General features: G+C 35.4%; 1 protein-coding gene across 3 annotated transcripts in view; it reads left to right on the forward strand.

Annotated features, from left to right (window-relative positions):
• The window catches only part of Pls3 (plastin 3), an 82,134-nt gene that overhangs the window by 40,954 nt on the left and 26,863 nt on the right, over nt 1–14,317 (forward strand). For all 3 annotated transcript variants that reach the window (XM_047536754.1, XM_047536756.1, XM_047536755.1), the window contains exons 2-3: nt 1,061–1,141; nt 12,932–13,095. In XM_047536754.1, the coding sequence (XP_047392710.1) occupies nt 1,069–1,141; nt 12,932–13,095 (237 nt within the window). In that variant the 5' untranslated portion in view covers nt 1,061–1,068. The remainder of the gene's footprint in view (nt 1–1,060; nt 1,142–12,931; nt 13,096–14,317) is intronic.

Below are 14,317 nucleotides of genomic sequence, written 5' to 3' on the forward strand. Positions count from 1 at the left end.
AAAAAATTTAAACAGAAAGGGGGGACCCAAAGCACAAAAAGTAGGGCAACATGTAACTATTTTCTTTTTCCTTTGTTCAAAATTGTTGATAGGTTTGTATTTGGAGATTATCCATTATAATATAGACCATCTGTCTATTATAGGGTTTAGCAAAGCTTTTCTGTAAAGGTTCAGATTATAAATATTTTATATCAGGGTGTAGAATCAAGGATATTAATTATTTCTATAATTTTTTCCTGGGAAACTTAAAAATATGAGCTGGGCATGGTGGGATTCTATTCTGGAGGCTGAGGTAGGAGGATCACAAGTTTGAGGCCAGCTTCAGCAACTTAGGAAGAATTTGTCTCAAAATAAAAAGAACTGGGGATACAGTTCAGTGGTAGAGCACCCCTGGGTTCAATCCCCAGTACAAAAAAAATGTGTATTGCTACATACTTGTGTGATTTCTATATCAAAACCAAAAATATTTGTTTTAATTTATTCCTCTTGATCCCTCCTTTAATGGGAGTGATTGATAGGTGTCAGTATGCTATTTGAAAATTAGTGTTTTCAGTGAATGGATGTGAAAGTGGCCTAAATGGAAAAGTGATATTTTATATGAATCATTGGTCAAATGATTTTGACCTTAGGCTTTGGCACTTATAACCAAGAATTTCTATTATGTATCTATTTCCTGTTGCTGGGTACCTTGGCCCTTTCTTACAGTCTTTGAATGTAGTTTAAACTTTTGTCCTTAAATGGAAGATTCTGGGCTGGGTGTGTAGCTCAGTCATACAGCTCTTGCCCAGTGTGAACCAGGCCCTGGGTTTGATCCCTAGCACTACAAGGGGGTAGGGGGGGAGGAAGATTCAGAATTTTTTTCTGAATAGTTTTTGGTAAATGAAGACTTCATTAGTTTGTTTTCTTTTTATGATTATAGCTACAGATGTGGTAATATAGATATTGTTTAGTAGTTTGCAGTTCTCTTTAGATTATCCTTTAAATGAGAATTTATCAAGAATGCTTATAGTATATTCATCATAAACTCTTAAAGTCTGAAACCTTTTTGGTTCCTCTTTAGATCTTTAAATGGATGAGATGGCTACCACTCAGATTTCCAAAGATGAACTTGATGAACTCAAAGAGGCATTTGCAAAAGTTGGTGAGTATTTTTTATAGTATATCTATAGGTAAGCAGTTTTTCTTTGATCTCAGTCAAAATTATTTCTCTAAAAATTAAATGAATGGTTAATTCTAAAGCTTAGAGCAAGATAGTTAAAACAGGTAGATAAACTTTTGAAAACTGCACTTAAAAATGTATTATTTTAAACTATACCTAGTATATTATAAGGTCAGTGATTTTTGAGCCCTATCATTAAATGGAGGCTGCTGGGGCTCCTGACATTTTTATGATACACATTGTCATTGTATTTTTGGGTATCATGTTTTCCTGAGGAGAGAGTTTGGATTTTTCACCGTATTCTTTGGTTTTTTGCTTCTGTAGACAGGGTGAAATCCAGGGCTGCTGTACCACTGAGCTATATCCCCAGTCCTTTTTATTTTTATTTTGAGACTGGGTCTCACAAAGTTGCTGAGGCTGACCCCAAACTTTCGACCCTCCTGCCTCAGCCTCCACTGTTACTGGGATTACAGTTGTGCTCCACTACACCAGGCTCTTGCACCACATTCTTAAAGCATGTGTGACCCTTGAAAGTATTAAATGGTATTTTTACCCTTCCCTAATTACCTTGGCCTTACTGGCTTTTTCTTGGATCTTCCATGTCTTTGCATAATGTAGATTGTTCTACTTTTCATTGAATTAGAGCATCAGGGCTGGGGGTGTAGCTCAGTGGTAGAGCATTTGCTCAGCATGTCCAGCATTGCTGTGCATGTGTGTGTGTGTGTGTGTGTATTTGCTCAGCATGTCCAGCATTGCTGCACATTGTGTGTGTGTGTGTGTGTGTGTGTGTGTGTGTGTGTGTAAAATCTAAGATGGGGAGGCATAGCATGCCATTGGTTTTTAAAATCATATAACATGTCTTCCAGTTGAGCAGCTATGGAAGAATTATACAATATTTACATTCCAAATTTCAATGTTTGGGTCAAGTCTGTGGAAGATAAAAAGAAAACAGTGTAAGAACTATTGATATGTATATATACCCTCATGAGTCAACATGTACTTATAGAGAGGTGGGCTATCACTGTTTGGTGTCATCTAGTCTAAGGAGTATAAAGTTAGATCATAATGATTTTTTAATTTAAATCAGAATTTACTCTTAGACATGTGCAGAAAATCCCATTAATGAAAAGGGAGAATACATCTCTATGGAATATATTTCTCTTCCCATATATTTATCATTGACTTTTTCTATAAAGTCATTTAATTGTAACAGCATGTACTGGGAAGAATAATAACCCCCAGCCAGAGTGAATATTCATAATTCTATCAGAATTCTAATTAGAAAAACATCAGTGGTCCTGAATCTAACTCAATTTTGTGTGTACACGTTAAAAAAAAAAAGAGTAAATCAACTTGCCATATAGATACCACTTATTATAAGAAGAGTACTACCTACTCTGGTATTAGTCTGATTATGAAAAACAGCAAATGAGTTCTTGGCTACAAGATGGGTCCTCTCCTCGCTCCCTTTTTTCTATGTCATTATTCTTTCCAAATAATCTTATCATAATTGTTTTAGGAATGCATTTCCTGTGTACCTCCTGTTTGATTTATATTAATCTTTTGGTGTTGGGGTAGCTTAATTTGTTTCATTATGAAAATAATCTTGGGGTAGATACATGTACTTTAGTAGAGTTGTAATTGTTTAATCTCCAGTGCCTGACCTACTGAGATAATTTTTTAGGCTGAATATAGGTCTTGTCCTCAGATGCAACATTGAGGAAATATTTTGTATACAGTGTTTCTTAAAGCTAACTCAGATGTTATTTACCGGATGGGATTGGAATACTTTCATCAGTAAAAGAACTTAATTGCCCCTTAAGGGCATAATGATATAAAGAGGGTTGACCAGTTATCTCCATGGAGGAAATAGGCTTAAATGGTAGTGAGAGATCAATTAGAGGTTTGATTACAAAAAAAAAAAAAAGATCTTTATGAAACTATTAAGCAGAATTTAGGGTAGGCAAATAGTTTCTCAAAGGCAAGGGATTAGACTGCAATTCTTATTCCCTACCAGGCATACATTCCTATATGCAGACTCTTAACTAACATATGCTAGAAATAAGAATTTTGAAGTCCAAACTTTCTGCCTGTTCTGAAAAGTACTCTCTTGTATTCTTCTCTTGGTATCTAGCACAGTGCTGAATACATTAGATTCTCAATAAATATTTAATTGATTAAATCCCAAGGTACTGTACAGTCTTTTGATGTACTGGGATTTTGTCAATATCAACTATGTATTCAAAGGGTCTTTATTATGAAGATTTTCATTATAGTGGAATTTTTATTAAAGGTTTTGACCATTACACTGTAAAACATAAAATTTATATCTTTTTTCAGTATAATAAAGGCTTGTGTATAGTCTGTCCTTTAGAAACTCATTAAAAGCCCATCTGATTTTTTTTTAATTTCCCTAAAAATCTTTATAGTTTTTAGTTGTCATTAATTCCAGAGCCCTCAGGCAATTGTTAAAGGTAGAAATTTCTTTTTTCATTCAGGGAAGCTTTATTTTTGAAACAGTCTCTATAACTTACTTTCTTGTCAAGGACGATTGTTTCCTAGTGGAGCGAGGGGGAGTAGGGAGTACTACATTGTCTCAGTTCAATTGTGACAAAATATGGAAATCATTATATGATTTTCCCCATCTATTAACAATAATGGTCTTGATTATCTCCTTAGAAATTCAGCAAAATCATAGTGTATGGAGAAAATCTCTGTAATTACCACTAATCACAGGTTTTGTTCAATCAATTAATAGTGCTTTGAAACTCTTTACTAGCAATAAATTGAGTATTAGGATTTAAAGTTCTCCTTTTCACTCATTTTCTGCACCTGCTTAGTTTCAAACTCCAATCTTATGTAATTATTTTAATTTTCTCAACAACTATTTCTAGTACTTCCCACTGGGATAGCAGAAACCTTAGCTCTCATTTTTTCCTACTTCATAATATTTCTGTTTTAGTTTAAATATTGCTATCCTTCATAATTCTTTCTAGAGGAATAAATAAACCTTTTCAGAACACTTAGGAAGTATTTCACCAGCTAGAAAATGTCTTTTACTGTCTGACTTTAATCGTGCTATGAAAATGTGGTCATTTGGATTATTACTTGCCCCAAAGACAAATAAAGGTGACATAAATCTTTTTAGTTTTGCTTTAGTCTGCAAACACTTCCTTTTAAATCTGGCCTTTTTTCTCTCTCCTAAACACTTTACTGACTTTTTTGAAACATAAAATTCAGCACTTTTGAAATACAAAAATAATGGGGAATAGTGTGGGTGTATTCCTTTGAGGTTGCCCACCAAACTAAGCCAGAAACTTTTGGTTGTGGTAATTCTAGCCAGACCAGATTTCTCTCATCCCAGGAAGTTGAGTTGTTTCCAATTATTTGATATTCTCTAGTATATAAAAACCACATCAGGATGATGCCACAAAAAAACATGGTGGTTTAGTCAAATTTGCTTTTAGTACTGAATAAAACTATACAAGTGCACATTTGTTTAATTATGCCTTAAAGAATAAATAAATAAACCAACCTATGCTATTTCACTGTTCCATCTGGTTAATTATCTATGGAATATTAGAAGTGGATACATTGGCATAGTTCAAAAACCATGCATTGATTGTGTAAAAGATAGGAGTATACACATATGGGACAACAGTCAGTGTGTGTGTAGGTATTTTTATTTTTTATTTTTTGGTGGTACCAGAGATTGAACCCAGGACCTTGCACATGCTAGATAAGAACTCTCCCACTGAACCATACCCCCAAAATACCTACCTGTGTAGGTATTTTTAAAGTAGGAGACAGGCAGCAGGTAAAAAATAATGGCCATACTGCTAGAATATTTGTAGAAAATGATTGATAAACGATTTTTTTTTCTTTTGGTGGTATTGAAGATTGAACTTAGAGGTGCTCTACCACTGAACTACATTCCCAGACATTTTTTACTTTTTATTTTGAAGCAGACTCTTGCTAAATTGCAGAGGCTGCCCTCAAACTTGGAATCCTCTTGCCTCAGCCTCCCTATTAGCTGGGATTACTGGACTGTGCCACCACACCTGGCTGATAACATTTTTGATTGCCTGGTCTTGGCCCTCTAAACTTGCCCATTCTTCAGCTGTACTTTTGGGGATCCACTATTAAACTCTAATGTAGCAGGCTCTCATCTACCCTTAGCTGGGACTCATTAAACCTCTTATATTTGTTGGAGTGAGCTACCTCAAAAGGTATAAACTGTGAAAGGCCAACCCCGTTTTTAGCTAAACATCTGGAGATATTTAGCAGCTGCCTTTTCCAAAGTTTTAATGCCTAATGAAAGTTTGACTTAACTGCTTAGATCTTAGGATGGAATATAATCTAAATTCTTCCATACAAGTCTTTTGGCCAAGTCTTTTAAATCAATATTCTGTGAACTTCCATGGACATTCAAGATTGTGTTTATGCATGTGCAAATTCATTATTCAACATTTAGATTCCTATTGTCATTTTTTTGCTAAAAATTTGTAGACTACTTTGGTCAGACTAAATGGAACTTTCTTAAAGTCATTGAAATTTTATTTATTTTTTTGTATGTTGTATCATTTCATGTATTAAATTGAACTTTGAAACCTAACTTTTTGGAATTAATATACATCTGCACTTGATTGATTTTCATCTTTAAGTCTTAACGAGCACTGTCCCGAGTGGGTTAATAAAGAGGCCACATGTGTGTTGCAGATGAGGGCACACAATATTCGACCTCTTTATAAAAGAACGACACCAGATTTAGACAGCTTCAAGGATGGTTAAAGCAACATACACATGCACACATACACACCCTCATCTTCCTTGCTGTTGGATTTATAAGACAAAGTAGCACCGCAAAAGATGCATTTGAAGTGATAGATTGCAGAACGTACCACCTGGGCAAGGCAGTGTAAAACAGCAGCTAAAATCAAAACCACTTGAATTCTGGCTCAGCTTTCTCCAGACAAGTACTTAAAATAGCTTAAATAACAGGATGCAAGGGGAGGGAAAACATTTCCTTTTAAGGATATGCATTCTTGGTGTGATTCAAACTTCTGCAGGAACATGGCTGTATAATAAGTTTATTTACTTTGAGGTTACTTGGAGGGGGGGTATCGGGGGAGGTAACTGGCATTTAAAATAATACTTGCTAAAGGAGAATAATGAGATTTCCTTTAAAACAAAATGCAGATGCAAACCTACATGTGTCATTTGAGAAAAAGAGAATTCCTTGTAACAAATATAGTTGATTCTTTTTTGATAAACTCAGTAGCCAAGATGAAAGATGGGCCTGTCTGTACAGTGTTGAGAGCCTCTTAAGGATAATATTTCTTTAAGTATACTGGGGTTGTTTTGTGTTTTTAAAGTCAGTTTATTAAAAGTGAGCTCTTTATTTTCTGCCAGAACTTTGTTAAGTGGTTAGGTGGTATTTCTTTGTTCCTGCTGTTTACTGTCTACCCATATTAGCCATGTTTTCTAAACCAAAAAGTTGAGACCTGTGTTGGCAGAAATGTTGAGACTGCTGTAGATAATATAGGCTGTATGATAATTCATATCTACTTTATTAGCTGGTTGAAAATGTAATGCTGAAATAAGTCTAACACACAGCCTTTTCCACCCTATGGCAATGTACAGTTATAAGAAGTGGCAAATGAATCAAAAGGGGGGTCCAGAATATCAGCAGCTTTAACGAGAATATAAAAGGCTGCCATCATGCCTGGTGGTTGTGATTTTAGTTTCCAGTGGGTAAAACTGCTTTCAATCCAGATCTGTATTTTCTGGGTCCATTTATTATTAAATTTTTGTGTTTATGTCAAAACTCAAAATAGGAAAAATTCGCCATCATGGTTTTGAGCTCCTGGTTAATAATATCACTGATGAGATGGATGCTTTCTAAATGCCATTATGCTACCTCATTTTCTGGCTTCCCAAAGCTCATTAGATTCCTGATACTGCTTTAAAAATGTGTTTTTGTTTTTGTTTGGGGATTGGAAATAAAATTAGCATAAAAGTCTAAAAATAATTGCATGCTGTTTTGTCTTTCAAGTACTTTACCAGCTGGGAGATTTTGTAAAATTAATTGCTAGCCACGGTTTTAGGCTCCCTCTGCTTTCTTATTGAAATTGAAATTATTTTCTTCAAAATATATGATTTAGGAGCTCTGAGAAAGGCTTGATATAATTTGCTGGTACTAACACCAAAATGCATTTGATCGCAGGAGGCGATAGAAGCTGGATTACCATCTGCTGATAAAATATAGGAAAATAGCAGAGTAGGGAGAACTTTCAAAAGATGACACATGTTCTCATCTCAGAAAACATAAAGATCTCCCAAGTGAGCCAGACTTTTTATATGGATTTGGAAGTCATTGTTTCAAGTAACCTAGGGGTTCTGTCTGATTCTGTATCCTTGGTGTCCAGTGTGGTGCCTGCAAGAGAATAGGTACTCAGTGTGCCCTGGAGGGTGACTCAAGCAAAACAAGTGCACGTGGTACTTCTTTTCTTTTGAGATGAGAGGGTCTTGCTATGTTGCACAGGCTGGCTTTGAACCCAGAGATTCCATCCATCCTCCTGCCTCAGCCTCACCATTTGCTAGGACTATAGGCATGACCACCACACCTGGCTAATGGTATTTCTTACTAAAGCCAGGCCAGGTTTCCACATTTGGAAAGAGACCTAACCTGACAGCCAATGCTGCTCATCTACTTGGGCCCTCGTTAGTGGGTGTGTTCACTTAGGAAACCAAATTACAGATCTGAAGGCCTCTGGGTGGGGACAGGATTAGAACAAAGAGAATGAGATTGAATGTTATTTAAGGGATATTTCTGTCAAGTTTTGGTTTCCTGATGAATTGCCATTCAGGCTTTCTAGTGCTATTTCAGTATTTTTGTCATTGTAGTTTCATTTTGTTTTTAAAATGCTCATCTAGGATTACAGCATTCTTTCTCTGCTTCATGCCCGAGAATCACTGGATTCTACAAACAGTTTTTCCCGTTGCTTACTATATGCAAGCCACTGTGCTATGTATTGTGGCAGGAGATTTAAAAAAGATTTAAGAGAATCTTTATTAAGAGATATACAACCTAATAAGGAAGATTGTCATGTAATAACAAATTATTCTTGCAACCCCCTTTTAAGTTTTCTTGTCCCTTACTAAAAGCATCTATTATTACTACCCTTACTTTGAAATGGAGTTTCCACATGTGGTTATTTTACGTTAGTTACATTTTGGGTGGTTACTTCCTGGCATCTTTTAATCACATCAGTGAGCTGTCTTATAATTAATGCTCAACAGAGGTTATTCCAGAGAGTGTTCATACAAACAGTAGTTCTCCTTTTTACCCAAACCTCTATTTCCACCTAATAGAAATAAACCGTCAGACTCTCAGGGCCTTGGTCAGTTTCATGTAACTTCGAATTCATAGCAGTTTTCTAATATTTAGCTTAAAATCTCTCTCTCTATGTTCTACTTTAAGAATACCAAAGGAACAATGATCAAGTACCTATTATTTGCTAGATCTAAACTAGAATCAATAACAAAAGATTTGAATTATGCTCAGATATGCCATTTCAGAAGTCAAAGAAAAGGAAAATACATTTTGAAAAATTCTATCAAAAGCCATTTAAGAGCTAGACATGGTGGCACACACCTGTAATCCCAGTGACTCGTAACTTAGGCTGAGGCAGGAGCACAAGTTCGAGGCCAGCCTTGGCAATTTAGCAAGACCCTGTCTCAAAATAAAATATTAAAAAAGGACTGGAGATACGACTCAATGGTAAAGTGCCTCTGGGCTCAATCCCTAGTACTGTGGGGTAAGGGACTATTAAAGTGGACAAAATTTTAATAAAGATATTATAAAATGAAAAATGAAAGGTTGTATTCAGGTACTCAGGTATAGTCACAATCAGAATGTTAATTACTCTATATCTGTTTTTAACATGCATTATTATTCTATCTCTTATTTTCAAAGTTATGTATGTGGGGGGAGGAGGTTGTGAAATCCTGTGTATTCTGATTTGGAATCAGTGGAATAGAGCCCAAAGGGACTTTAGTGATTGTTTGATCCAAGTCGCTCCTTTAACAGATAAGAGTACTAAGACCTGGGGAGGAAACTTGTGCAAATTAGTAGCCAAATTGAAATTAGATTCCATTGTGTGTCCTTCACTATGCTGTATACCTTTTACTATGTCGCACTTAGTCCCTATTACTGAACTCCATGTTAATTTTATAAAGAAAATGGGGAAACAGATTGGTATATACATGGGAGCAGGTGTGTTTAAACTCAATACTTTGATATGTGGAGAGTTGCTCAAATTCTGCCACAGTGCCATGTGGGTTGCTTCCTTCTTTTTAGCAACTGCATTTGTTGTTGCCAGTTTGATTTCTAAATATAAACAGTTTATATGTAGAAGTGAAGACTTTGATACATGACTTTTTATAAATTCAAAGCAAAGAAAGTGAAGGTAAGCCCTAGAGAGATTAAGTGCTTTACCTTGAAGGAAGTATAAGTGATTTTTTCAAGTGTTGAGTAGTGTATGAATGCTGTTTTTATAGTACAGATATTTTCTTTTTTAAATTTTTTTCAATTATAGATGGACACAGTACTTTTATTTATTCATTTATTTTTATATGCTTCTGAGGATGGAACCCAGTGCCTCACATGTGCCAGGCAAGTACTCTACCACTGAGCTACATCTCCAGCCCCAGATATTTTCATTGATATATTTTTATTTTTTAATTTTTTTAAATTTTCTTATTTTTTTAAGTTGTTGATGGACCTTTATTTTACTTATTTATTTATATGCGGTGCTGAGAATCAAACCCAGTGCCTCACACATGCTAGGCAAGTGCTCTACCACTGAACCACAACCCCAGCCCAATAGATTTTTAAATGTAGTAATTGGTGTTTTAAGAATATTTGACTCTAAGAGCTTGGATAGGTATCGCTCAGTAGTGGAGCTCTCGCTTCCCATATATGAGGCCCCGGGTTCATTCCCAGCACTGACAAAAAAAAAAAAAAAAAAAATATATATATATATATATATATATATATACACATATATATATACACATACACACACACACACATATTTGACTCTAGAAACATATTGCATTAAAACTAAAGATAGCCAGGTGTGATAACACACACCTGTAATCCCAGCAGCTCAGGAGGCTGAGGCAGGAAGATCAAAAGTTCAAAGTCAGCCTTAGCAACTTAGCAAGACACTGTCTCTAAATAAAATATAAAAAGGGCAGGGGATGTGGCTCAGTGGTTCAGTGCCTCTGGGTTCAATCCCCAGTATCAAAAAAAAAAAAAACTAAAGATAGAATTTCATCAGCCTTTGGGCTTGGGATATAGTTCAGTGGTAAAGTGCTTGTCTAGCCTGCAAGAGGCCCTAGGTTCAATCTCCAGCACTGCAAAAAATAAATAAATAAAATAATTCATCAACATTCAAAGTATTGGTGAAAGGGTTTCATAAAGCATATTTAATATTTAAATAATTGACAAATGTTGGCTAATACAATTATGCTTAGAAAAAAATCTAAAATGTGTACCATGGCCTAGAAGAATTTACATAATCCTGCTTCCTAAGCTGATCTCTGGATTTCCCTCTTACCCACTCTGTTCAAGGCATACTGAATCTCTGCAGTTCCCAAAATACACCAGATGACCAGACGTACTTTTTCTTTTCTTTTTTTTTTTTCTTTTTTTTAATTGGTCAATGGACCTTTATTTTAGTATTCACTTTTATTTACATGCAGTGCTGAGAATCAAACACAGTGCCTCATACATGCTAGGCAAGCACTCTACCACTGTGCTACAACCCCAGAGCTCTCTTCCCCCAGATATTCACATGATTTGCTCCTTTACCTCCTGCAAGTCTGTATTCAAATATAACCTCATGACAGTAGTCTTCCTGGATCATTCTGTCTAAATGCATACACACACCCTCACCAATGTCACTCTAACCCAAGCTTACTTGATGACACAGGAATTGACCCCAGAACCTCGAACATACTTAGGCAAGTACTCTACTACTGAGCTACATCCCAGCCCTATTATTTACATTTTGAGTTTCCTAATTGTTTGTTGCATAGCTGTGTGTGTGTGTGGGGGGGGATAATGTGCATTGTAACATGTTTAGCAGTATTTCTAGCCTCTGTCCACTGGATGCCAGGTTGTGGCAATCAAAAATATCTCCAGCCCAGCATGGGCTGTGGTTGTACACCTGTAATCCCACAACTGGGTGGACAGCAGGTGGATTGCAAGTTCGAGCCCAGCGTGGACAGCATAGCGAGACCCTGTCTCAAAATAAACATAAAAAGTACTGAGGTATACCTCAGTGGTAGAACACCCCTGGATTCAATCTCAGTACTACAAAAAAAAAAAAAAAAAGTCTCTGGATACTTCTGAATGTCTCCTAAGGGCCAAAATAATAGCCCCTGGTCTAACCCCTGATAGCCTGCTTTATTTCATTTTATAGCACTTATATTGGCGTATTACTATATGAAGTATTTTGTAGTCCTATCACCTGTTAAATGTTGTTTATTAATTGTCATTAGAATGTGAGCTCATTGAGTGCAAGATTTTCTTTTGTTGACAGTGGTATCCTCAGTCTCAAAACGGTACCTAGTAAAGTAATGTATTACCTATTCACAATACATTTCCTCAATTGGTGTTGTGGTCATCTTGTATCATTTCTCTATTCAGGTTATTCCTATTACAATTTAACTTACTTATTCGATACCACAGGTAAAAGTCAAAATTTATTCACTAAAAAATATACTCAAGTGATTATAACCCTTAGGACATTAGCCCTCTTTTTCTTTTTCTTCTTCAGTGTTGAGGATGGAACCCAGTGCCCAGTGCATGCTAGGCAAGTGCTCTACCACTGAACTTCATCTGCAGTCCAACCCTCTTTTTCAATAAACCAACTTTTGATCATTGTGCATGTTTTTTTTCCCTCCTTTTTAACAGTTTCAGAATAAGAATCATTCAGTGAGCACTTCAATACATATTCTGTTAAAACTGCAGTAGCGCAAAAATAAAAAGTTTATTTATCAAATCATATTGAACATTTGCTTTACTCAGTACTTAATTTATTTGTATGAATTCTGTGTTTGTCTTGGATTAATGTATGTTTACATTAACTCTTGAAAAATTGGCCCTGAAGGTATTTGCTTCATTTCAGGTATGCTTTAAAATAGAATCAGTGCTGCCGGGTGCAGTGACACACACTTGTAATCCCAGTGGTTTGGGAGACTAATGCAGGAGTTTCCCTTGGTTTAATCACAGGTACCAAAAAAAAAAAAGAGAGAGAGAGAATCAGCGCTAATCCATAAAACTTTTTTTAAACTAATGAAAAAATAGGAATGTAAAAGTCCTAAATAGTTATAGTAGAAATTGTTTTATACCATCACAATGTTTTGTTGGTGTAAAATATATTGTTTTTGTTAAAGTCCTCTTAGCTTTATGATTCAATAATAGTATTATTAACCAACCATGCTTTCTTAAAATTGGGGTACTTTTTTAAAGTAGAACTTCTCATATATTTTAAAATACAAGATATATGATGTAAAACCTTATTCTTTCTGTTAAATTTGCTTCTGTCTTTCAAACAGCAAACATCCTTAGGTTACAAGCAATTAGAAAATATGGCAGTTACACAAGCTTATGAACTAAGTCAAAAAGTGAAAAATACTTAGTTTATTTCTCCTAATTTTTTTTTTTTTTTTTTTTGCTTTCCCGTCCCTTTCACACAGATCTCAACAGCAATGGATTCATTTGTGACTATGAACTTCACGAGCTTTTCAAGGAAGCTAATATGCCATTGCCAGGATATAAAGTGAGAGAAATTATTCAAAAACTCATGCTGGATGGTGACAGGAATAAAGATGGGAAGATAAGTTTTGATGAATTTGTTTATGTAAGTATGTGAAAATCCACAATTATTAAAAGTAATGATTGTTGCTTTGTCAGTGAGATCTTAAAAGTCCTATTAAGTTGCTTAATATATCATGTGGTAGTCTTACAACTAATAACATTTCTGTCATCCTGCCCTCTAAATTCAGTTAGTTCTTTCAGCAACCAGAATCTCTTAACAAAAGAATTGAGAAGAACACTGACAAAAACCAAGATACAACATAATGCTCAATGTGGAATGTGAACAGTCTTCACTGGAGCATCATTACAGGGCATCTTTCGAGGTGCTAAATGACATCCTTGAAGTGTTCTCTCTCTCTCCTGTGGTGAACAGTGTGCTCCATAATTTTAATGATACACCCTGACTCACAGCCTTAGAAGCTTCCTGAGTTGAACTTTCTGATTAAAAAGATGTTTTCAACTCCTATGGTAGTGGTATTTAACTGTACCATTTTCTCTAGGGCGATCATTTGATAATTAAAAGTTAGAAGCATATCTTTTTAGTCATTGGAAGAGACATGTAAAATTTTTGTTTTCTTCTCTAGTATCATCATATGCCCCTCAAGGTTAGGGGTTGATCTCATGATTCTCCGCATCCAACTCCAAGAACTTAGGTTGGTGTTCCCTCACCAGGGCTTATAGAGTCTCTGTATGATTCTTTATTGAAGCCAGACTCTTTTAGCTTCTAACAATAGGGATTTAGATTTTCTAGACTTATGCCATTTTCAGTCTAGATTTATTGAAGAATTATTTGAGATATACCTTAAAGAATAGCTATTGCTTCTTGTTTCAATTAAGAATACCCTTAAGATTTTATGGATTTATTTATTTTTAAAGGCTGAGTTTGACTACATCTTATTAGGCATTCCTTTCAATATACTGCAAACTAGTTGTTAATGCCTAATATTTGTCACAAACTTCTTGGCACTTCTATCTTCCTTTTCCATGGATCATTTTTGCCCCAAGACAGCTGAAATTACAAACTCCCATCAGTTACCATTGCTCACTATGGCAAGTGAAATTCTGATGTTTTCTCTCTGATTAGAATTAACTCCAGAGGTCAAAGAGCAAATTGACAAAGTAATGACCCTACTCTGCTGTCTGCATTTTGTGGGGGTATTGCTGTTTTTAAAATGTGGACTCATGTTAAAATTATAATGATATAGTTCTTGCCATTTTTCTTTTGAAATACTGATTTCCTCCCACCATTTTTGTCTCCAGTTATG

This window comes from Sciurus carolinensis, chromosome X (assembly GCF_902686445.1).
Source record: "Sciurus carolinensis chromosome X, mSciCar1.2, whole genome shotgun sequence".
Taxonomy (NCBI): Eukaryota; Metazoa; Chordata; class Mammalia; order Rodentia; family Sciuridae; genus Sciurus; species Sciurus carolinensis.